The sequence below is a fragment of the Plectropomus leopardus genome, chromosome 2 (assembly GCF_008729295.1).
Source record: "Plectropomus leopardus isolate mb chromosome 2, YSFRI_Pleo_2.0, whole genome shotgun sequence".
NCBI classification, from domain to species: Eukaryota; Metazoa; Chordata; class Actinopteri; order Perciformes; family Serranidae; genus Plectropomus; species Plectropomus leopardus.
Genome location: NC_056464.1, coordinates 2,236,691 through 2,262,692, shown reverse-complemented (window position 1 = coordinate 2,262,692; position 26,002 = coordinate 2,236,691). Strand labels below are relative to the sequence as shown.

The following is a 26,002-nucleotide window of genomic DNA, read 5'->3' as shown; positions in this document are numbered from 1 at the left end:
AACATGGTTAACATATGAGCTCAAAGTTAAAAAATGACAGAATTCCCTTCATTAAAATTTGCATTGTAGATTTATGCACAAGGTGTCTTGTGTCTAAGTTGTCCTTTATGACTTTTTGGTTTATCTTTATTGTTGCTATTTTTCTTTGTTTGTTTTTTTTTTTTTGTTGTTGTTGTCATTGGATTTTTTTTTTTTTTGTTTGGTATTTGGCCACAATGTGTGCTTTAGCTGATGTTTGATATAGTAAGTGTATGTGTGTAATGTGTGTAATTAGATAATTAAACACATTGTTTTGTAATTCAAGTAATTCAAGAAAGCGTTGCCTCATTTGCAATAGTTTTATTAAACCTGCATATTTATATTTCTACTGGTTTATAGTTTTTCTGATAATAAAAAATAAGCTATTCCTATCGTGCCATATTTTATGTTTTTGTTTTGTAATAAAACACAATATAACCCTTTAACACCTGAATCAACATACACCTCTTGTACGCATTCAGACACATTTTTCACAAGCATTAAACCTCTGAAACCTGAGACAATTGGTTGGCAAGTTGGCAAGAAATGCCCCACAAAACGAAAAAAACAATTGTGCAAGTGACCAAAACATTATTAAATATAAAACTATATTTATAATTCCTAAAATTAGATATTAGATTATTTTTAGCTCTTTGTTTGTTTGTTTGTTTGTTTGTTTTTACGATTTTTTAAAAGTATTTTAAGATTACTTTTAAAGTTTTTCTGAATTCTTGCTTACTCTTAGGCCATTTCTTGTAAGGTTGATTGTTGCTTTCTCCCCATGCTTTTGAAAGAAACAAGGACAATTTGCCCAGGTTTTAAGGGGTTGAAAAAACTATCGTTGGTATAACTGCTTTTACCACTTAGCCTTACAGTCTGTGTGTGTGTGTGTGTGTGTGTGTGTGTGTGTGTGTGTGTGTGTGTGTGTGTGTGTGTGTGTGTTTGTTTGTGTGTGCGCGCGCGCTGCTGGAGCACAGTCTCCATGTGTTAATATTAGATCCTGCACATAAAATGATTTACAGTCATGTTAAATCATTACTCTCCATTATTTTCTCCCCCTCTTCAGGCGTTATTAAAATAACCATTGTTCAAAGCACAATCCGCGCTCCCTCTCTGTGTCTTCTCCTCATTGTCAGTTGGCACATTTAATATCCAGGCGCTCATGTGATCTCTCAGAGTTGAGCTCTCCGGAGCTCTCCAAGGTACTCAGAATAAATCCTGCTACTGTTGGTTACTGCCACCCCAAGCCCCCCCGCACTTCTACACCCACAGAACATACAAATTCCTCTTTAGGAATAAAGAGTTGCTCCGTACGCGTTAAAGACACACAATACAGATTAGGAGCGCGAGGAAAAGTCTCACACGACGGAAAATGGCTGGAAACTACGCACAAGAATATCTCAGCCTCTGCGGCTCTTACCTGCAGGAGACGGTGATCTCAATCTTTGTCGCAGGTACGGTGGAGTTGAGTGGGTCGAAATCCCCTATTGTCGCCATGGCTCGGGCTGTTTTTTAATCACTTCTTGTCAATGCTTAAAGTTGTCACTTGTATCACAGCGCTAGTTTTCCAGAGGCTGAGATGTGTTTGGTTGCATCCGCCCGGGAATGAGACAAGGAGAGAAGACCGGCCGGCTCCGGGTGAACGAGTTGTTGCTGATGACGGTCGCTGGAGCGCAGTTGAGGGTTAGGAGGCATACCTGAGGATGAGGCTTTCATTCATGGCGAGAGAGAGAGAGAGAGAGAGAGAGAGAGAGAGAGACGCGGATCCAACAGATCCTCTCCTCCTCCTTGTTTTCTCCATCCATCGGCAGGTGGAGGCAGAGAGACCTCCACAAGTTTTTCTGCTGTTTCTGGTCGCAACTTGTGGCCCGAGGATGGAGAATGATTAGTGCCACAAGGGGTGAGGGTGGGGGGCTTGAGTGAGGGGCAGCATGAACAGGCTTTAAAAAGGACCTCACCTCTTTGGATGCAAAGATGCAAAAAATGTCATTCTATAGTATGTCCTAGTAAGAATCACGGAAAACGTCACAGTATAATGCGTCATCCAAAGCTCATTAAAAAAAAGTCATATTATAGAATATTGTCTAAAACATCATAAAAAAACACTAGAGTATAGTATGTTATTATTAAATCATAAAAACAAAATTGTGAAATATTTCCTTAAAAATTCCTAAAAAAAAAAGTCATCCAAATGTGCAAAAAACACCCCAAAACTATGTCATCAAAAAATCAAAAAACAAAATATTAAGTCCTCCAAACATAAAAAAAATTCATTAAAAAAGTTTGTAAAATATGATGTTTAAAAAATACATAAAAATGTCATTGTACAGTACGTCAAACAAAAATCTTTAAAAACGTCATAGTATACTACATGGTCCAAAAACCATTAACAATGACATTCTAGTATGTGATCGAATAATGCATGAAAAAAATAACATCATAGTCCAGCATGTCATCCAAAAACCACGAAAAAAACATCATAGTATAGTGTGTCATAGAAAATACATAAACAACATCATAGTTTGTATGTTTTGCAAAAATCATGAAACCGTCACAATGTAGTATCTTCTCCAAAAAACCTTAAAAAACATTAAAATATAGCATGTTGTCCAGAATTAATTTTAAAAAACCAACAACAACAGAAAACGTCATAGTATAGTATGTCATCCAAAGATGCATTAAAACTCTACAGTATATTGTGTCGACCAAAAATAATAAATAACATCATAGTATATTGTGTCGTCAAAAATTAATCAAAAAATGTCAGAATAAAACGTTATGCTTTAGTATGTCACCCAAAATTGAAATGGACTGCATTTTTTTTCTTTTTTTAATTACATATGTATTTAATACATTTTTACATTACAGGCATATTTACACACCACACCACCACAACCAGAAAGTGCAGCGAGAAAGAGAAAAAAAAAGGAAAGTACACCATCTTATATACAGCTATGTATATATAGTTCAAAGATTCCAAGATGTGTTCTCCCAGCATTTTTGTCCTTCAGTCCATTTAATGATTATGAGTAGTGCTTTAATCAGGGCCCGAGCACCGCACGGTGCGAGGACCCTCTTGAAACTAAAGGAATTCTTCTTTTTATTATCATTAGGGCCCGAGCACCGAACCTCTTGAAACTGAAGGAATTATTATTATTATTATTAGGGTGCCTGCACTGCGTAGCATCAAAAAAAAAAACATGTGAGCATCAGGAGGTTTTGCTTCGTGGGTAAATCATGTGGTTGGTGTACCTGAGGTGGAGGTTCAAGACTTTTTTGGGACAAGTGACTTTGGAAAGGCTGCTGTCCAAAGCCCAGAGCTAAAGGGACCGTCAAAAACATGCGACGTGTCAGGAGATTTGGCTCATTGGGTAAATCAGGTGGTTGGTGTACCTGGGGTTGGTGGTTTGAGACTTATTTGGGGCACTTGCTTGGAGTTCCAGAGGTTGTGGAATCAAATTCCCTTTCTCACATCCAAGAAAGGTGTATTTTAAAGGTATCTAGACAAGAGAGGGAATTTGGGTGGAGAGGCTCCAAGGGAAAGGAAGTGCAGTCAAGAGACAGGAAGGATAGTCAGTCAAGAGGAGACATGCAAGCACTTAGCTGATTATCAGCCTGACTCATGTATCAGTCGAGTTTCCAACAGACTTCACTGCCGATACTGAATTTTCTGTTTCAACACCATATGACTCTTAGGTCAGTAGAGCAGACAGATATGTCAAGCAATATTTTATTTTATTTATGCCATAAAATATAATTTGGCTGTAGATTCATACAGTTTAGACACCTATTGTTTTTTCACGTAACATTCATAAAGTGTACGGCAGTGCTCGGTCAGTAATAGGGTTACTGTGAAAAAGATTCTACTCTGTCCCTTCTGTCGGATGATGAGGAGTTCAGGTGACTAGTAATAATAATAGTAATAGTTATTTGAACTATGCATACACACACTGGCACTCGCTGGAAACACTTGTTGGCCAGCAAGGTGAGGAATGTCCACACCTCCTTGAGCGACTACAGTGTGATCCTTCTGGTTGCCACTTTGGGGGGAAAAAGAATGATACAAAACTGCGGCCGCTACAGTAGCTTAGCTCTTTGCACTGTTCAGGGTATTCAGTGCGTGCTGCGCATTGATGATGCAGTGACGTTTCTCTCTGACCAATCAGTGGTCTGCAGTGCGTCCACGTCACCTTTTAGTAGCACCAGTGTTGCCAACTCCTCTGTAAGGAAAGTAGCTATTGGCTCTCCAGAAAGTCGCTAGAAGTAGCTAGATGACATAATCAACTAATTTGCATAATATGAAATTCTGAGAGAGGCAAGACTAACATAAAAGGCTGACCAGGTAGTTTACAAACTAACTATTTATGTATTTACAAAGTTGTTGTTGTTGCCATATAACTATAATGTTAGCTTTTTTCTTTTCTTTTCTAGTGACCTGATAAAAACAGAGCGAAAGAAAAATGTGGTCTTGTAGCTTATATTTGGCTAGAGGAGAAGAGGGACAAGAAACTGACTGAGTGTGTGAGTGAGATTGACTGAAACAGAAAGAACTGTGTGAGGGATTTTAGGTATGAAATTAAGAAAGAGTGAATATTTTAACAAAAACATAACGTCTCTGCTGTAACTGTACAAAATCATCATCTGTGATTAGTCGTAAGCTGCACACGCGTGATTCATTTGCAGGGCAGACAGCTCTCGCTCAGAGTGGTCACGGAGTCCACTGCAGGTTGGGACTGCAGCGCTGCTGGTCAGACATGCTGCATGAGTGCTGTGTGAGTGGTGACAAGGAGACGGCAGCTGCCCTTACTGTGCTCAGCTCTTGTGAGCGCAGTTGTAACGTGGAACCGCAGAATGGGATATGTTAGATGCTTTTTGCAGACATTTGTCAACACAATCATTCCCAAAATGACCAGAAAAAGTCACTAGATTTGTCGCTGGTCGCTTTTGTCTTATTAAGTCGTCAAGGGGGTCTGAAAAGTCGTTAGATATAGTAACAAAGTCGCCAAGTTGGCAACACTGCTTAGCACTAGTGCACTACAATAAACACTTGAAGGGCTCTGCTCAGTACCAGCCCCCAGGAAGTGCGCTGCGCTCTAATGCGAAATTTACACAGTAGCTGAAAGTGGAATTACACCGTCACTTAATGCACACTGGCTCAGAAAGACTTAACATTTGCTTAACATTTGGAAAGAGATGTCCTGAAATCACTGAATTTAAAAAAAAAAAAAAAAAAACACATTAACTTTTCAGAACAAATTTTTAAATAGTCATAATTTAAAACATCAAGTCATAAAGACGTAAAATGCGCCATTTTCCGAATAAAGAGGTATTTCTCCAGACATAAAAAGAAAGCACATCAGACCCATGGGATTCCACTGCATGCATGTGCATGTAATTCTTGGAGTCCCTGACACAACACAGGCTTCGTGCTGGCTGTAGTAATGGATGTTTTTGCTGTCCTTCATTTTTAAATCATAATTCATCATTTTTACCATCTATGGATGTCTTACCATGTCTGTATCATAGATTGTATATACAGTCTACAGTCTGTATTCAAACAACCGGTTATCATTAAACGTAGCATTCACTTGAAGTTAGGCTGTTTTTTTTTTTTTTTTTTTTTCTCAAATATGTTTATTGAGCTTTTTATATTAACATAACAATACAAAAACAACATCGAAAACAATGCACAGTACAACATTGGTCTAGACAGCCAGTGCACATACATATTTTGCAAAATTAAAAAAAATAAATAAATAAATAATAATAATAAATAAATAAATAAAGTAAAAGAAAAAATACACCCCAGATCACAGTTCTAGAAGTTTCAAATGACCAGGTTGTAGGTACAGTGTTGTACAGGTACTGAGGTAAAGTACAAAGGCTAGCCAAGGACAACACTTGAAAGCACTGAAGCCACTGTGGAATTGGAAAAGTGAAGGTATGGAGTCCAAATGTCCATAAACTGTCCTTCTGATGAGTGAAGCAGACAGGTCAGATACTCAAGGGGAAAACATTCTATAATTATCTTATGCCAGTTTGATTTGGTGGGGGGTTTGTCGCAAAAAAGATGTTCTTCCTTGCTGCATATGTAAGAATGTTGTACAGTCTGGTAGAGTTGGCATCCACAATAGTATCTTGACTGGGGTAACCCAGGATTAAAGAAAGAGGGTCCATGCGTAACACAACGCCAAATATGTTTTCCAAATCCTGCAAAACATCTGTCCAATATGCTTGAATTTTAGGACAAGACCAAATACAATGAGTATAGGTACCCACTGAGATTTTACATTTTAAACATGCAGGTGAGAGTTGAGAATTCATTTTATGTCTTTTGTTAGGAGAGATTTGTAGACGGTGGATAGTCTTGAATTGCAGCAATCTGGCACGGTTACATACAGAAATTTTCTTTGTTTGAGACCATATTTTAGTCCATTTATCCCCATCAATATTTATACTAAGTTCGTGTTGCCATGTCTGCATAACATCTTGTACATTTATCACATCAGTCTGGCTTAGAACATTGTAAAAGCAAGTAATGAATTTCTTAGCTGGGCCAAGGAGGAGTAATTGTTCAACTGCAGATGTAGTAGCATCAGTATTGAGAGTAGTTTCCCTGTTTTGAAGTCCCAAATCTGCAGGTATTTAAAAAAATCGTGTTTGGGGAGACTATACTTTTCTTGAAGTTGTGCATATGATAGCATTGATGCTCCCTGAATAAATCATGCATCCTCTTTATCCCTTGAGTTGCCCAAGTGCTATAGCCAACATCCATCATGCCTGGTAGGAAGTTAGGATTGCCCTGAATTGGGACCAATGGAGATGTTTGTCCAGACCTCCCTTGAAGCTTTTGCGTAATAAACCATGCTTTTAATGTATTAGATATTATAGGGTTGTTTTTGCAATGGCTCCTGGCTGTCTTTAAGTCTTTGAAGGCCAAAAGGCCTGACAGGGAGCCTGAGGTCTGTGACTTTTCTAGACTCAGCAAATCAGAGGTAGGATCCTCCTTGACCCATTCTGCTATAAATTTTAAATGGGATGCTCGTTGATACCATTTGATGTTGGGGAGATCTAGACCACCCTTCGAACAAGGGAGTTGTAGTTTTGTTACTTTTAGCCTTGGCTTTCTCTTGTTCCAAATGAAGTCACTCAACCATCCATTGAGCAATTTCAGTACCTTGCCTGCCAAGAGTAGTGAGATCATTTGTAGGGGGTATAACAATCTTGGTAAAATATTCATTTTGATGATGGAGACTCTACCGAGCAGTGACAAGGGGAGTAGAGACCATCTGTTCAGGTCCTTCTTTATGGAGTCTAAGAGGGGGTTAAAATTAGCTTTAAACATTTCGTGAAACAAAGGTGTAATGTTAATGCCCAGATAGACAAAACCTGTAATGGACCATCTAAACGGGAATGACGGTAGTGTGTTAGTTCTATCTCTAAGGCCTCCCATTGGCATAGCCAAAGATTTTGAGAAATTGATTTTGTAACCCGAAAAACATCCAAAGATAGTGATTACATCAACAAGACGTGAAACAGAAGTTCCAGGCTCCAGCGCATACAGTAAAACGTCATCTGCGTACAGAGAAATTTTATGTTGAATCCCACCCACATTTAAGCCTATTATTTCAGGGTCTTGCCTTATGGCCTCAGCAAGAGGCTCTATTGCAAGAGCAAAAAGGGCGGGGCTAAGAGGGCAGCCCTGACGTGTTGAGCGATGAAGTGGGAAATTGTCAGATCTATAGCCACTGGTGATGACTGCAGCCATGGGGCTTTTATATAGTAGTTTGACCCATTTGATGAAATTATCTCCCAAATCAAATTTATGTAAGACATTAAACAGGTATGGCCACCCAACACGGTCAAATGCCTTTTCTGCATCCAATGAAATTACCATGCTATCAATTTCCTGTGTCTGACAAATATTGATAATATGTAGAATCCTCCTAACCTTGTAACTAGAACTCCTACCTTTGATAAAGTCGTCTGATCCTCTCCGATGAGAAAAGGTAGAACTTTCTTGAGACGTAGTGCTAAAATTTTGGATAATATTTTAATGTGCTGATTCAGAAGAGCAATAGGCCTGTATCCTGAGCAGTCCTCAGGGGACTTTCCTTTTTTTAAAATTAAAGTGATATTGGCTTCTCTTAGTGAGTTGGGAAGGTTATCAGTGATGAAAGAATGTTCCAACATTTCCAAGAAGGGGTCCACAAGCACATCTTGAAATTCCCGATAAAATTCACTGCTCAAGCCATCACGCCCTGGTGTCTTGCCTGACTGTAGGCCTTTAAGTGCTAATAAGGCCTCTTCCCTGGAGATGGGGGCATTTAAGTCACGCTTTTGGGGACAGAGATGGTTGGAAGGGTTAGTCTCCCTAGAAATGATTCCATCCTATCTGTGACTCCCTGTGGTTGATCTGATTCATACAACTTAGCATAAAATTGTTGTAGTATTTCTATGCATACTTTGAGTTTTTTACTTTGTTAAATGCTCCTCCTACATTTCTGTACGGAAGCCCTAAGCGGACGTGTTTTTTTTTTTTTTTTTTACAAGCCGTTTTCTCGATATAACGAGATATTATCTCGTTATAACAAGATATTATCTCGTTATCTCGAGAAAACGGAGTTTGTTTTCCTGAGATATTATCTCGTTATCTCGAGAAAACGAACTTTGTTTTTTGGTTTGTTTATTTAAACTTTATTGAATGAACGTCAGAAGAAGAAGTGGCGGGTGGAAGATGTGACAGCAGGTGCCGTGCGATGTTCAGCGCGGACAAATGCGTGCAGGTTCTCGCCCCTGCACGTACCAAAAAGCACCGGAGCAACAGTATAATAATCTAGTTATGATTACTGATGAATTTGGGGGATGTGCTCCTATAATAATCATCTTATCTTGCGCATTTGTCCGCGCTGAACTAAAAAAAAAAAAACAAAGTTCGTTTTCTCGAGATAACGACTTAATATCTCGGGAAAACAAAGTTCGTTTTCTCGAGATAACAAGATAATATCTCAGGAAAACAAACTCCGTTTTCTCGAGATAACGAGATATAATATCTTGTATATAACGAGATAATATCTTGTTAATCGAGAAAACGGCTTGTAAAAAAAAAAAAAAAAAGGGCTTCCGTATTTCTGAGCCCATTAGATCTGAACAGTTTATTCAGTGAACAGCAAGAATAATTTAAGCCCATCAACAGTTGATTAATCAGATAAATATTTCATGAATTAATAATTCACTGAAACATTCCAGTGTTCATAACTCTGAGGCTGTGAGGAGATGGAGTTGACTTAATAATCACAAGCTGACTTGGTTCAGGACAGATCCCAGCAAACATCTGACCTGCTGAGATGTCATGTGTCACTGTGTGTGACCTCTGACCTCCAAACTCAAACACTCCCTTCACATGCTCCTTGGAAATATTTTTTTTAGCATATTTACCGTATTTACGAGTTACGAGCACAAGAACGGCCCTCCAAAGTCACAAGTGGAAACTTGAGAAACTTCAGTAATACTGAAATTGCTGAGTTGTGACATTTGCGTGACCTTTCAGGGCAGCAGAAACGGTGGAAAGCATGTCAACAGTGTCAACAACTGATGGTAAAAAACAATATATTTTGTTATTTTGGTCCTAGTTGCTATCATTTACTCTTAGTTGCACATTTTAGTATCTGCATCTATAAGCTGCAGCAAGCAAGCAAACTTTGAACTATAAAGAATGACGGGCATGTACACTGATATTGATAACACGTTATGTTAACGTTATTTTTGCCAACTTGACATCATAAATGCATAAACATGATGGGAAAAAGTAAATTCATGTATTAAATGTCAATTTTTGATAACATGTCAAGTCTAAATGGTATTAATGTTAACTGCTGTCTATTTTAAGTGACCTGCATAAAATATAAAAATATATAAAAATACAATATAAAAAAATATTTAAAAAATGGAAACAGTTATCAGTCTCTTGTTTAAACACTGTTAGTATTACAATGCAACCTATCCTCTTTGTAGCTTCCATGTTGATCCCACTTTACGACCTTAAAGCACATGAACACAACAAAGTCGGAGGAATGACTTCCCAATTCGGGAACTATGACCCTCCAACATCACATGAACGCAGCAAAAGTTAAAAAGGCACAATTTGTTCAGACTAACAATTAAATTTGCTTTGATTCTGATGAAGTGGGAATTTGAAAGCATTCACTTATTTAACTGCTTTATGTAATCACATTAGATCTGACTTGTACTATCTGTGTATAGAAAACACTTAACATCGGCTTAGCCGTTAATGGAAGGAGACTACAGGGTGTAAATAGTTGATATATCTCACTGTGGATAACAAATACATAAGAAGCTACTGAGATCATCTGCTGATGCCAAATCATTTGAAAAAGACAGAAATACTCAAGTCACGAAGATGTTTGTTTTGTTGTTTATTCACAATCGCCACCTGCCGCTCGGCTCACCTTTTATCGTAGCCGTTGCCTGCCAACAATTAAGAGCAATTCATAACAAAAAAACAAAAGGTAGAATTACTTAAAAATGCATCAACTGTACAAAGAAATATCTTCACACAGAGAACATCGGGACGAGTGCAATGCAGCATTTTCATTAATAAGAGATTCTCAAATAAAAATAATATGTAAAACAAATAAAACCATCATACGCTGCAACTGAGTCAAACCTGGAGGATGTCATGCAAAACCAGTGAGTGGAAAAGTGATTTGAAGTAGATCAGGGTGAAAGATGACAATGTTTTTGCAAGTGTCCTTTGAAATTCTAAAGAAAATATGAAAGCTCGACTGAATTAGAACTCATTCTCAGGAAAAACACCTTAAAAAGACATTTTAAAACCCGACAGGGAGATGAGAGCATGCCTGAAAAACCGACTCGTCTCAAATAATGCAGGACAGATTGTTCTGCTGTCGGTTTGTAGAGGAGTACAAAATTAAACCGCTTCTTCCACAGCTCATGCAGAGATCTGATACATGCAGCCAGATGAACCAAATGTTCACGTGTTCCTGAATGCATCAACCATAAAGAGACGTAAACTCAAAATGTGATTTTGTGGAACAAGGAAAGCAGAATTTTGGCTTTGAATCTAGTAGAACACCAAATTCTACCAAGAAAGAACAGTCAAACACTTTGGGAAATGCTCTCATTCTAATTCATTCTGAGAGTGAGATGTTAAAATCCAAACCACTTTCAGGTCTGCGCGTTAAGTTCAGAGCCTGAGTCAGGAAACGGTTAGCCTAGCTTTGCATAAAGACTTTAAAATGGGGAAAAAGCTTTCCTATGTCTAATGTCTAAAAGAAAATACACCAACACCTCTAAAATGTATTATACTAGAAACACCACAGAGTATCCAAACAAAGTAAAAGAAAAAACAAAAGTTAAGTAATTATTTTATGAGAATAAAGTTATAATTATGAGGAAAAAGTCATCATATTATAAGAATAAAGTCTTAATATAATGAGATTAAACTTGTACATTTACAAGAAAAAGGATGTATAGAGAAAAGGTCCATCCTGGGCTTCCTGACAAAATACAAAGTAAACAGGCCTGTTTAACAGTGTCCATTCACTAGCTGTACACATTCCTACTGCTTAAAATAATAATTCAAAAGAGTAGGCCATTCTAAGCATCATGAAACTAGACCTGAACCCAAGCTTTCAGCATAAAAGTCCCGAACATGAACCATTCATCCATCACTTCTGATCATTCAGTTATACTTTGTAGCTTTTTATACTATATTGGCCAATTTTCGGGTCTTAATCCATGACTTTATGTCTCACAAAATTACAAGCTTCATCTTGTAATATTGTAACTTTTTTTCTTGTAAATTTACTAGTTTTTCTTCCCCTCAAAATGGTGACATTATTCTCATAACATTATGACTTTATTCTACAAATCTACTTTTTTTTTTTTTTTAACATGTCTCTAATCCTCTGTCATAAGATAAATCCAAGCAGCAACCTCCAAGGCTAAAAAAATGAAGCCAACACTGAAGTGCCAAAACCTGCAGTTCCTCTGATGGCCACTTGAGGCTGTCTCCAATCCGGAGTCAATGCCCATAGACCCCCACATTAAAATGTCCCCACCAGATGAAATGAAAATGTTTGGTACAAAAAAATAATGTTGGTCATATTGCTAATTTCAACATTTGTTTCATATAACATGTCTGTCTACATTTTAGTAAGGCCAAAATTATGAATATTTAAGTCATATCAAAGACCATTGGTCAGATTCATCCCTCAATCCTCCACTGCTCCACTCTCTTGCCCAAATATGGTCACCTCTAGCTCCAAAAAACCCAAGAAGGCGAAAGCCGAAATATCGAACTTTGTCCATTAGCTATACAGTCTATGGATACAACATGGTATTTAAGCTTTTGAGGTCTCGTTATGCATATTTTTTTTTTACTTTAACAAAGTTAAGCTAACCATTTCCTCCCCAGTCTTTATGCATATCAAGGCTAAATGCATCCTGCCTTCAGCTCATTATTTAATGCAGAGACATATATAATTGGTGTCAATCTCCTCATCTCACTATTAGAAAGAAAGATTTCCAAAAATCCTACTAGAATTATTCCTTCGATCAATAAAATACTCTTTGCCTACAGTCTTTCTCAAAGGCAGAAATACACTCTCATTCATCTCAGGGCGAATGACTAAAATCCATCTCATCACCATTATCAGGGGTCTCTATAAGACTCAACAGCTTCATGTTACTGTACAACAACAACAAAAAAACCCAAAACAAAAAGACATATAATCTTGCAACCACGTGAGTGATAACAGGGAAACCCCAAAAGCTTTATTGCAAAGCTAACGCTGCTAATGCTCTACGGTCCAAACTTCCATTAACAACAAGCTGCAAACAGCGGAAGCTCTTAAAACCATTAAGGAAACAGAAATACACCTGAAACTGGACCAGAAGAAGAACAGATCCGATCCAGCGATACTGAAGATAAAAAAGGCACAACAAATGGTCCTGAGGTTTAGCAGCCGTCAAAACCGTTTGGCAACACCGACAAGCTCGTTTCAAATAAAATCCTTCCACAGAATTCATGTCTGTCCGAGCGTGACCTGAAAGAAGACGCACATGCTTTTTGAACGACTTGTGTGTGATAATAGCTGGGCAGAAACCTCAGCACTGGCAGGAATCACTAACCTTCCTTCAATGGAGTCCGATGAAAAAGAACATTGAAAAGGCCTTCGGTTCACAGATTTGCTACCACAATGCTCAGTGTCTCATGTGCTACCTTGTCAGTGCTACTGAAGAAGAAAAGCAAGAACGCAGAAGAAAAAGAAAGACGATATGGACTCAAGTGGAGGATATGGAGACATTAGACTGTGAAACGATTGCTTGAAAATGTTTGTCACTTAATTTTCTGGGTTAAGTTCTTCGAAATTGTATGCTAAGCGGGGCCATTCAGTCCCTGTGGATGTTTGATGATCAAAACATATTTTGTAAAGCTATCTTATTAAAGGATACGATCAGATTCTATCTTCCTCACATGCCATGCGTCCTCTGAAAGAGCTGCAGGCTGCTGTAATCATCCCTTCTAATCAAACTGACTATGAACTTTGACAAACTATTCTCCCAGCCTTCGAGTGTGATCATTCCGAACAGCTTTGACCTTTAGACATGTTCGGATACCACTTTGCACAAACTAGTTTGTGTGCTTCAGTTGAAGCTTTAGCTTCAAACAAAGTGCTTGCTGGGTCATCGAACAGTGTAGAAAACCCCTCCTCCTACAGCTTTACAAGTCAGAATCTAGGCCTTTCAGAAACCGTACATCAGGCCGTTTCACCTGGTGACTGAGCAGGTGTGCAAAGGTGAGAATGTAGACAGGATATCAACTTTTCTCGCAGCACCATAAGTGCCTTCAACAACAAACTCAGAGTGTGCGCTCTTATCACTACCTAAACATTGCCTCTAATTTTCTCTATGACAGCAGGCTTTTTCACTTCAAGTACAGCCTTTCAGAACACGTAGAAAGGCTTTTGTATTGAGACATGGTCAGACAACATGCCGTATGGATTAGTTTGTTGCGGGTAGCAAACACTCGCCAAGACTGAAATCCCTCCAGTCACAGTCAGTCAGTTTGACTGAGGTTACATGGAAAAGAATAACCCACTGATGATACTTATTCTGGTTCTGATCATATTCAGGATATGGTGTTAACATGAGCACAGAGGAATCGAGCTAGCAACATTCCACATTTACACCACAGTAGAGTACTCCAGCTAATATATTCAGATTTCTCATAAACAGATACATGATTTACATGGTCAAACACACAGATGGAATATTGTATGAAAATGCCCGATTGGTAAACAGGTTATTCATGTCGATGTAAGCGCACCCACAGAATGTGATGTAAGACCAGGACACAGCAGTGTCACTGTGTGTGTTTCCATCCACATCTTTTCATGCACACTTTCAGTTTGCACAAAAAAGACATGAATGGAAATGCCCCAAAAGTCTTAAAAAATATGATAAATCACAGTTAAATAAAAAGTTTTACCCGCAGGGGACATGGAAAAATAGGCAAATCAATAAAAGGTAAATGCGACAAAGGGACTGTTTACATGGCAATGGTTCTTGCATGAAAAATGTTAAACTTCTGTTGTGGTGTGGCCTTTCGTTCACATGACAACGGCATTCTGGGGGCCTGAAAAACTGTTGAAACTGTGTTCCAGAATGTAATAGATTGAAAATGCCACCACCTTCTGACGCCATGTAAATTAGCAATGCGCGGATCATTATGGTCGCACTTGCGTGGTGTTCTTCTATGGTGTGTCATTGCAAGGTTACACCGCCAACTACTGGCCTGACATGCATGCTACAGCATTTTTGGTTGCTTCGGTGGATCCGTGAACACGAGGAGCATTTCCACAATGTCATCATATGATCACAGATTTATTTATTTTTTTTACGCAAAGGAAAGACTTTTCTGTTTTTTGCAGCGCCATTCTCATCTAAATGTGAGCGCAATGAAATGTCATTGTATAGGCAACTGCAAACTCTCTTTGTTGCCTCTGGAAGCTTTTAACAGCTGATGCCGGCACACATGGCTGTTAGCAAAACTCTTCCAACATTTCCATTGACCAGTGTACTCTCTGTTATTATACATTAATTGGTGTCCTTCATCTGAGGTTTGACTGGGGCTCTTTTAATAACCTCATCTCGATGCACCCTCTTCTTCTGAGGTGAAACCTGACAGAAGAATCAGCACAACCTACTGATTATTTCGATGAACTTCTAATTTTCGTATAACAGTAGAGGATGGAGAACCACATCAATTTGCATTTTCTGGAAATTTGGTAAAATGTTTTACTATATTTGGATGGAAACACAACTCATACTGCTGAAGCCTCACATTGGCTTCAGCTGAAAGAGGAGCGTACAAATCACCTTACTGCAAGTTTGGAAAGAAGACAATACTGAAAACACTGGATAAGTCTTTCAGGGCACACATGGCATGTGAGTACTGCGTTAAAGGTCCAGTGTGTAGAATTCAGTGGCATCTAGTGGTGAGGCTGCCGATTGCAACCAAATGAAACTGTCAAGCATGTAGGAGAGCAACACGGCAAATGTGAAAACACAAAAGGCCACATCTGTTTGATTTGTCTGTTTTGGGCTACTGTAGAAACAAGATGGCGGACTCCGGGGATGGGGACCCGCTTCATATGTTGATATAATCTGCTCATTCTGAGGTAAGTCTTAGTTTGAGGTGATAATACACTAAAGAAAACATAGCAATGAATATTATATTCCACTTCTGTCAATATACCCCCTAAATCTACACACTGGACCATTTAACCCTTTGAAACCTGGCTGGATTTCTTTCAAAAACACAGGAAGAAAGCAATGAGCAATAAAAGAATCAATTATCCCAAAATTTGTGACAAATGAAATGAAAGTAAAAAGAAAAAGAACAAGAAGAAAGAAATGATCTAAAAAGTAATTAAAAATGTATCATTTTGTAACATAATTTTAAATATGTAATTATCATAATTGTAAATGTAGTTCTACCCAATTTCTTTCTTTTTATTTTCCTAGACATTTTTCCCTGACTGTTCTAATTTTTTCCCCTATCTTTTTTCAAATCATTTTCTAAATCTACTAAATTATTGCAATTTGTGGGACATTTAACAGCAAGTTTCCCATTGCCTTTTACCCCCATGTTTTTGGAAGAAATCACACAAATTTGCTCAGGGTTCACATGGTTAGTGCAGAGTTTATAAGTCTTGACCTCAGCGTTGTGCTCTCTTCAATTTGATTCGATTTCAATCAACTGTGCAAGACTAGAAAAAAACGCTTGTTGCCATTTCTGTCAGAACACAATAAGTGCTGCATTCATCTAACCTTTATAATCCACCTCAACAACACAACATTCCTCTGCTTGGAGCAGTAAGAATAGCAGCACAAAACAAAAGACATAAAAATATTAGGGCTGCCTGTATATTAGGACGGTCACTGCAAGGACTCTGAAGGGATCTGAAGGAATTCGGAATAGATCAAGGAAGAGCAGAGGAAGGAAGAAGTGTGAATATTGTGCCTGTAACAGGTACATAGCCCATGTTCTCAACCATTTACATTTCAACAGCTAGACAGCCTTCTTATTATCCTTTTTGATACTGTGGCTGAAACCGTTTCCCTCCCTGAATGTGAAGGATGAACTCCACATTGAAGAAATCTAGAGAAATGTTGGAGCAGCACAGAAAAAAAAATGTTTGTAAGGTATAAAAAACAAAATCAAAGGAAATTGAAGAAAAAAATGGAGAAAGCTTCACCCCTGGATAGAACAGAGATGTTTGGCACTTTATTGTACTGAGTCCAGGCATGTTGGATCGACTGTGGATGGAGGGATGGATGGAGGCAGAAGGAGGGTCTGAAGTCACATTGAGAGGGTTCAGACGATGGCGTTGGTGCCTCGGAGGCCGACCCCGCGGGCGAATTGCTCCAGCAGGCCGGAGATGGCGCCTGAGGGGCTGGGCGCTGAGGACTTGAGGCCAACAGTGGAGCTGTAGGCCGCCAGGAAGACTTCCCGCACTGCCTCCAGACGGGCCTGACGCTCAGAGGGGAAGGGACACCTGGAGGGGAGAGAGGAAGGAGGGAGGGATGGGAAACAAGAGGGAGCGAGATAAAACATGAAGAAAAAGGTTAGGGAGGAAAGTCCTACTTTAAAAATGCTGCAAAAACAATAACACAAGAGGAAGTCTGCCAAGAAATCAGCAGAGTGATGCAGGCGGAGGCAGTTTGGATCAACCCAATAATGTACTTCTGAATTAACCATCACAGAACTCACACACTTGTCATTATCGCTCCCTTCTCCCCAGCTCCTCTCTTTCAATCCAAATAAAGACAGATGGATGCTATTTTGCCTTTTCTGGCTGCGAGTGATGCTGCTGGGACCCTCAGTTCAGCAGTCAGATAAAGCTGAAATTAAAATGCGTCCCCTGAAGGGAGCAGAGAGTAAAAAGATGAGTCAGAGGGAGAACCTGGTGAGAATATCATGTCCCCTGACTCTCATCCTCGTCTGGGGCTGGGTTCAGCGGGGGGGCACAGAGCAGCGACAGAGGTTCCCCAACAGGAACACAACGCTGCTCATGTTTTAAGATGCATGTTTTAAGATGTTTTAACATGCTTTTTTAGAATATCAGGATGACCAAGATACAGGATCAGAGTTCCCAAACATTTTTAATGACAAAATTTAATGTAATTTATGTATTTTTGTGTATTGTGTATGTATTTACCTCATGTAAACGACTGCAGCAGCCAAACTATGAATGAATGCAGTGATCATTCCCCAGCTAACATACTGTATGACAAGCTCGACTCGCGCAAAAGTTACCTCACTGAAGGCCATTCTCTCCATTTACAAGCAGGCTCTTTAAGTGCTAGACAGAAAACCCAAAACTCACCTTCACTGCAAAAACATTACATCCTCAGTTGGGAAAATCCAATGAAATACGCTGACATCTGCCTGATTTTTAAAATACTAAATGGTAAGGCTCCTCCACCACTCAGCACTGTCATTGGGCAGAAAAACTCTAACAGCAGAAGAGCCACCAGGTATGCACTGAGAGGGGACTGTGAAATCCCTGACAGGTCCAGCGCCTCCAGCCAAGCATGCTCCTCTGTAAGAGTTTCTCAACTAAACCTACACACCTTCACACAAAGGCTCAAGGCCTGGCTCCTGGAAAGTCAGACGTGAACATCTGTAATCAACACTGTGCATTGTTCGCTAAAGCAATACTGTTGTTATATTGGCAAACCTGCTGCTAACTTACCTTATTTCCTTTGCCTGATGCCAGGCGGCCAGCTTTGCATGAATATGTATGAAATATCTATTTTAGTGACAACCTGTCTAACTTTGTGCTGCATGGCCTGCCTGTGTTTTAGTGCATACTAACATATTACTAACCCATAACTGCATCTTTTAACAATTTTGCTTCTTTGCTGTAGCTGCTCTGCATGTCTGCATGTCATGCTCAGTTGTGTGTCACTGCCTCACACTGTGTGCATGACTATTTGTGCTAAAATACTACATGTTGTTGCTGTGCTGTTGTTTTATACTGGCGTTCTGCTGTTTCTTATAACTTCCGGTTCCCTCGTCTCAAAGTCTCTGGGTTTTTTGAATGGGTTTTTGGTAAAATGCCTTAAGTAAGGTCTGAGGTTACAACAGGCTAAATATATTTGGAGTTTTGTTCTGCAAGATAAAATCTGTCCGTATTAACCCAATTTTTTAACTTTTTGCGTATCACATCATAACAGTGTTTGTTGGGGACGTTAGATGTCATCACACCAGAAACAGAAATTACCAATGACACCAGCAGTTGACACAGCCATGATCATTAGCTAGATCAGGTCACGTTAACAAGAGAGAGTTTTGTAGAAAATTAAGCGTACAAAATCAAATCAGTAGTTGAACAATTCCGGGTAGTAATGTTTAAGTTGTGCGACCGCAATGTAGTTCATGTATAGCCTAACTGTTTGTATGTATTTTTATGATTATGCATCCTCCATAGTTAGTTCGAGACTCTATGTGTACCTCAAGGAAGACCTACCTATATATGGCAAAGTCTTAGTGCCTGTAAGTTATGCTTGACCATGGATACCTGAGCTGGACCAGTGCCACTAAATTTAGCAACACAAATACATGCCTCATTCCTCAAAAAAAGTCTAGTACCTGACATGTTAGTAATTGATACCTACCATCTACGTCACAGCATTGTATAAATACTGCCTTTCTATGTGATCGGTGTCAGCCAGCTTTCTATGTTCTGTGTCAGTTAGTCTGCGTTTAGTCTCGTCTCTGTCTGGGCTGACCCGAGCGCTCGTCTTTGCTGTACTTGTCATTTTGTAGGCTTTGTTTTAGTTCATCTTTGTACTCATCTTCATTTATGTTGTACTCGTTTATTGTACTCATGTTTGTTGTAATTGTAATTTTAAGTGTATACTCATACTTTTACTCATATTAAACGTGAGCTGATCGAAGCTTCAACAGGTGTCTCCATCGTTCGGAAGTCATGACAGAAAACTCATACTATCACTAACAATAGCTTTTTGTTTCTGGTGATTTCATTTACGCTTCAAAACACAAAAAAGTGGTGTTCATCTGTGAAAATTATCATGCTGAACAAAAAATTCAAGTATCATAAACTAGTGTATGTCACAGAGCTTATGTTTGGCGATCATCGATAATCCCATTCAAAAATCCTGTAAGGTTTTTGTCGAGGGAACCAGTGCGATGCTAATTTACGGGTTGGCCTTCACCAAACTATTGCTTCATATGGCTCATCTTCAGCGTTCCTGTTTGTTGTAGCTGTTGCTGCCTTTATGTGTCCTGCTGCCCTTGTCAGTTGAAGACTAGTTTGATATCTAGCACTGGCACATTAACAGAGATGTCGGCTAATGTGTGCTGTCCTTATTAATAAATAAAAGGAAATGAAAAATTGCTAAAATTTTCCATGACTTAAAGAGGAAGGAAATCCAGGCACTCCAAAGATGTGAAATGTGAAAAACAAGGAGGAATTACATTAGAAAGCCTTTAGTATAGAGAGTAAATCATAAAAAACAAATATGTTTCAACCACCGCAGCTTCTTCTGTAACAGATTGTGGTTAATGGGTATATGATATCGTCTCATATCGATCGCAGGCCCATCAACCCAATCAAATGGAAATTGTATTGTGGCAGACTTTGTGATATTGACAGATATTGTATCCTTGTCCAAAGTATTGATATAATATTGAATCCTGATAAAACTGGTGATTTTCACCCCTACAGTACATACATATATGCTAGCATTATCCAGTGACACAAGTCCCTAATTTGATTTAAACATTGGGCCCTGCACCAATCAGGGCAAACTTATTTTCATAAGAACGACAGAAAAAAGATGCACACGGTTTCCTTAGCAGAGGCCGAGAATCACTGTCAAACCCATACCTTAACTTAATCTCCTGTAATATACACTAACCTTTCTTTAACCCTTTGAAACCTGAGCAAATTGGCTTGATTTGTTTTAAAAGGTTGTGAAGAAGGCACTGAGCAACTTTACGAGAAAAAAAGCAAAGTAAAAAGTAAAAACAAATAAGAAAATGACCTCAAAAAGTGCTAAAAAAACAAACTAACACTAAACAAAATATGTGGGACATTTTTTTCCAAGTTGCACATTGCAGATAGCATTTTTTTTCCTCATGTTTTTAAAAGAACATCTCTGGCTTCAGAAGTTTAACTGAGTTCCAACAGGAAGACTGACAGTAATGATGGTGAGGTTGTACAGTATTACTCACATTCGTCCACTGGGTCCTTCATCCTGAAAACTGAAGGGCAGGGGGGAGTCGTAGGCAGCAGCCACAGCAGATGAGGTGGAGGAAGCTGAGGCCGCAGGTGGAGGGAAGTGAGCGTGGTCATGGATGCTGCCACAACCCGAAACTATTTGCCAACTCCCGTACTCTGTTGAGAGCGAGGAACCTGACCGAGTGTAGTCTGCCGCTAACCTGAGAGAGGCAGAGGACAGAGAGAGGGAGGATGAGTCAAAATGACTAAATGACAGAGAGACAGTAAAATTACTGGGCGACAATCACAGATAATACATTGTGAAAACAGCTGAAGAACTTTTTACCACCGGACAATTATTTATTCCACAAGTGAAGAAAGTGGGGAATTGCTGAACGTGCTGGTGGTGGCTCATTGTAAACAACGCTAGCCAACATTAGCCAAAGTGTCAACAAAAGTGTAAGGGGAGATGTAATTTTGGGAACTTTTTACTCAGCTATAAAGCTAAACCGCAGGCTCTCCAGCTCTCTGCTGCAGCCTCCTCTACATAGACAAATCAAATATGTGAAGAGCTGAGTTGACAGTTTGACTGAAAGCATGCTAACTTTAAGAGCAGACTTAAGACCTTCCATTGACAAAGCTTATAATAAGGGCTGGCTCATGCTTGCCTTGGACCAGCCCCTAGTTAAGGCTGACATAGGCGTAGTCTGCCGGGGGACATTCTATGATACACTGAGCTCCTTTCTCCTTCTCTCCCTCTCTTCATCGGCATGCAACACGCATGTTCTTTTACTGCACAACACTAGCTTAGCTTCTTTTGGATCAATGTATTTTCCTTTTTATTTGGTTTATTTATTTACATAACCTTCTAGCTGAGGCAGTACAGACTTTAGGGATATGAAGCATTTGAAGATATTCTAAACAATGACATCAACATAAGCAAAAATACCAATGTTGACACTGGCGGACCATTTCTTTTTCAGACTGAGCCTTGTCACTTTACTGTGACCAAGAAAAAGTTGTATTTCTGTTTTAGAAGGATTACTTTTTGGGTTTCTATTGTATGTATTAATTGTGATTGAAGGTCTTCTTTTATGTCAGTAATTAGTGGGAAAATGTATATACACAGAATGTGAACCAAGCAAACTAATAGTTTTAGTGTCAGAGCAGAACACCAGAGGAACTCTCTCTCATTGGCCATGCATGAGCTGCAGTTTGAGGCCACAGGCCCTGCTGGCAGCTCCGCAGCGAAGGCACTGCGCCTCTGGTGATCATCCAAAATTTACATTACTCAAGCTAAGTGCGTGTATAAAAATAAGATGGCACACAAACTTGGACTGGCCGATGGAGTTGTGTCGACTTACTCACCTTCTTCCAGGGACAGCCAATGGGCTGCTGCCAGTGCGTGTGACACCATGTTCTGATTGGTTGGAGGAGGAGGAGCTGGAAGACCTGGCCTCATTGAGTGGATGAGAGAGGTGCTCATCCAGAGGGTTCTGTTTATTCCAAACAACCATCTGAGGAGAGGAGGTGGTGCCTTTTCTCCTGAGGGGAGAGAGAACGCATCAGCATCCACAGAGTGAACAGAACCAGCAGCTTGTAATGAAAGTTTGTCTCCAATTAGTATAAAATGAAAAAATAGCTTTGAATTGATTAAAGTTTATTGATAACACTTTCTATGAAGACCACATCTTTAATACATCATGAAGGCATTCATGGTGAATTATCAATCAGTCAGTAAATCAATCACTTTTTATTTATACAGCACCTTTAAAAAAACCCCGAATTCAATTCAGAAAGAAGAAAAAATGGATCTTAAAATGCAGAATAAGTATAAACCATAAAATTGTGAGACACCGTGAGATACTTCATAAAAGCCGACTAAAAAGACAGGTTTTTAGTTTACGTTTACAAGTATCAATTTTTCCAGCCCCTCTCAGGTCCTCCAACAGGCTGTTCCAGCTTTTGGGAGTGTAATGGCTAAATAATTAGAATGCTTTCATAATGCCTTTTGACTACACTCATAAACGCATATAATGCTTACTGATGCTCTTTCTGTTCTCTTACTTTAATAAATACATACAATCATAACATGATATGTTGATTGTTGATGTGTGTATAGGTTCGCATAGGTATTTATAATGCATTATAAGCCCCATCGTTCAACCTCTAGTTTATAACTAGTCAAGAGCATCCATAAGACCCTTGATACTTATAATTGACATCTATAATGTGTCTAACTAACTCTAATCTATCTGTTGATATAGTACATCAGAAAGCATGATGTGTGTTTATGAGTGTACTCATAAAGCATGATGGATATATTCTAATTCACTATGAATGCCCTCACAATGCATTATAGATGTAATCTTGTTACAAGTTTAATTTAAGTAACTTAAAGCATCTTCAAAAAAAACATACTTCCTTCTCAGGATTGACTGAAATGAAAACATCTGACAGAAGTCTGCTGTTTTACTTTTATTAAATTGAACCGAAGGCCCTGTTAAGGTTTCTGCACTGCACAATAAAATTTTTCATTAAAATGTCATTAATTAAAATGAGACCACACTGTTGGCAGAGAGGGGTCATTTCCACTGTTATCTCCATTTGAAGGTCACAACATATACATGAAGGAAATCGTCAACCCCCCAGCACTGCAGCATTAACTGATGCCACAGTGTGAAAACCCTGAACCCTCATGAACTTACTGAGTGTGTGTCAAAGCCCGGGCGTTCATCAGGGTGGACCTTGGAACTGGCCTGTTATACTGATAATTTTGCCAAGTTGTAAGATGCTGTCTCAATATTGTAAATGGTTTTGCAGTGTTATCTTCAAATTACTGATCTGTTGCTCAAACTGAATGTCCTGGATCATATTCCATCGTCTAAATGGTATTCATATTTTAAGAAAGACAGTCTTTTGATAAGAGCCATGTGTCCTATGAGTTGCGCTGATGTGCAACTGAGGCCCACCACAATGGCAGCACTCTGCCACCGCTCCCTGATCCCTCTAGCTCGAGTCAAGCGGCTGAGTTTTATTCTGTGACAAGTGAACATTTTTCACCTTCGGAGTTTGACAAGGCAATTAAGGGTGATAATTACTGTAATCTTATGTTCACAGAGATACCTGAATTTAAATTAACACTCAGTATGTTTACATGATGTTTAAAAAAGTTGAATTATTGTGTTAGTCCAACTAAAACTATACTTTTAAAACACACAATACACATGATAACTTGACTGTTACAGCACACTATGAGTCCTTACTACAGGTGATTGTTGATTTGTGTATAGGTGAGCATAGGTATTTATAATGCATTATAAGCCTCATCAGTCACCTCTGGTTTGTAACTTGTCAAAACCATCCATAAGACCCTTGATACTTATAATTCAGTATAAGTCTCATCTATAATGTATTATACCTGTTAGTCCAACCGAAATCAAACTAAATCTAACACACCCAGATAATTCAATTGGAAGTCAAGCTATTTTGTCATGTAAACACCTTAGTTGGACTTAGACTTAGACAACTGATATATGCATACTCTGTGTTTACAGATAGGGACTGTTCGTCACTTATGAGCAGGGACTTGCATTTTTAATTTTGGCTTAGGGACATACAACTTAAAAAGGTAGTATTTTATATTTGTTTTAAACAAAAAAGTCACACCCCAGCCACTCCCCTCCTCTGATAAATAAAGTGCAGCCCCACGTCACAAGCACAGAAGCTAAATAATGTCCTGCTGTGGACGGGGCTGCAACAAAACATCCTTTAGACACCTAAAAATCAATATCAGGCTTAACAGGTATAAGACGGACAGATAACCTTGAGGTCAACACAGTACATAAATCTACAGATGAAAAAAAAACAGTGTGATATTCTACACCAGTGAATGGTATGCAAAATTTGCTGTTTTCAAAACATTAATAAACAATGAAGGATTAATATTACATCTTTGATTTTTTATATATATCTGCTATGAATAGTACTTCTTTCCCATTAACAAGTTTCAAGGAAATTGGAATAATCCTTCCTGTGAAAATATGCAGGTAAAGTATAATAAAAAGTTGGGATTTGGCTCTGTGGCTATATTTAGCAAGACTTGTTCCATTCTGTTTTTTGATGTGGGATGAAATAACTAGATTAATAATAACTAGAACTAGAGAACTGTGATCAAACTATATTTATACTACACATCATAGACATATACAGAAAATCAAAAAAATGCTGAAATTTAGCTCTGAGGGCCAAACTTCAAAAAATCATAACTTAACAAAAGATTTAAAGTACAGCTATAGGATTCTGCATAGTCTCATGGATTTAATAGGAGTTTCAACTTTTCTTTTTTTTCAAAGACAATTCATGACATGAACTGGGAGGCCTTAGGTGAGTTGGCATGGAATGACCCTATAGCATAGGCTACACTTAAACTGATATTGTTTTTTTTCGGTGCCTTAACACTGATCAATGAAAGCAGAGTTTGCGCAGTGCTGTTTGAATATATGTGTGTGATGTGACGGTTTTCTAACCTAAGTTATTGTAAATAAACAATTATGATTGCGAGGTGATCTATTGTACAAATTATACATGTCTATTGCAACAAGATGAATGGGGGCATATGTCCACATGCCGTGGTGGAGTCAGACATACTTCCGTGAATAAATGGATTCTCCCCCGATGCTTGTATACTGGGACAAAGACGGCAGTCCAATGAAATGACCTAATCGAGATATAACCGTAGCTCCACTGAACTGTGCATGTGAATGTACTGAGTGTCTTAATGATTAACTAGTATGAAAAGGTGTATCTATTTACTTTTCAAGACATACATTACAATTAAAATGTTTGTTTTTTTTTTTTTTAAGAAAACCTGAATTTTGGGAGCGTATGTGTGTGATACTGACCAGCTGGAGGCCTGGGGTTGGCTGGAGAACAAGTCCACAGTGTCGTTGGTGAGGCTGGAGGCTCCGCCCACCTCCTCAGTGATAAGGGAAAAATCGCTGCTCAGACTGGTCACACTGCCGCGATCCCTCGACTCTGAAACCAAATACAGCAAACATGTTGAGAACTGAGTGTAGACAACCTGGGACACTCTCTGAATCATTGATATGCGCTGAATATTGTATTCAACTCAATTTCAATATTTCTGTTATAGCGGCCTTTAATCGAACATCATTTCCCAT

The 26,002-nt window shown here is 38.9% G+C and overlaps 2 protein-coding genes across 2 annotated transcripts in view; both read right to left on the bottom strand.

Moving 5' to 3' along the window:
• The window catches only part of LOC121949536 (copine-9-like), a 229,848-nt gene extending 228,136 nt beyond the window's left edge, over positions 1-1,712 (bottom strand). Inside the window, 1 exon segment of the mRNA XM_042495252.1 lies at positions 1,439-1,712. Coding sequence (XP_042351186.1) covers positions 1,439-1,515 — 77 coding nt within the window. The 5' untranslated portion in view covers positions 1,516-1,712.
• A 15,086-nt stretch (positions 1,713-16,798) lies between these two features.
• mtmr14 (myotubularin related protein 14) overlaps positions 16,799-26,002 on the bottom strand; it is a 44,470-nt gene continuing 35,266 nt past the window's right edge. Inside the window, exons 16-19 of the mRNA XM_042498775.1 lie at positions 25,724-25,856; positions 22,188-22,364; positions 20,834-21,040; positions 16,799-17,126 (exon numbers count right to left, since the gene is read on the bottom strand). Of these exons, the coding sequence (XP_042354709.1) occupies positions 16,946-17,126; positions 20,834-21,040; positions 22,188-22,364; positions 25,724-25,856 (698 nt within the window). The 3' untranslated portion in view covers positions 16,799-16,945. The remainder of the gene's footprint in view (positions 17,127-20,833; positions 21,041-22,187; positions 22,365-25,723; positions 25,857-26,002) is intronic.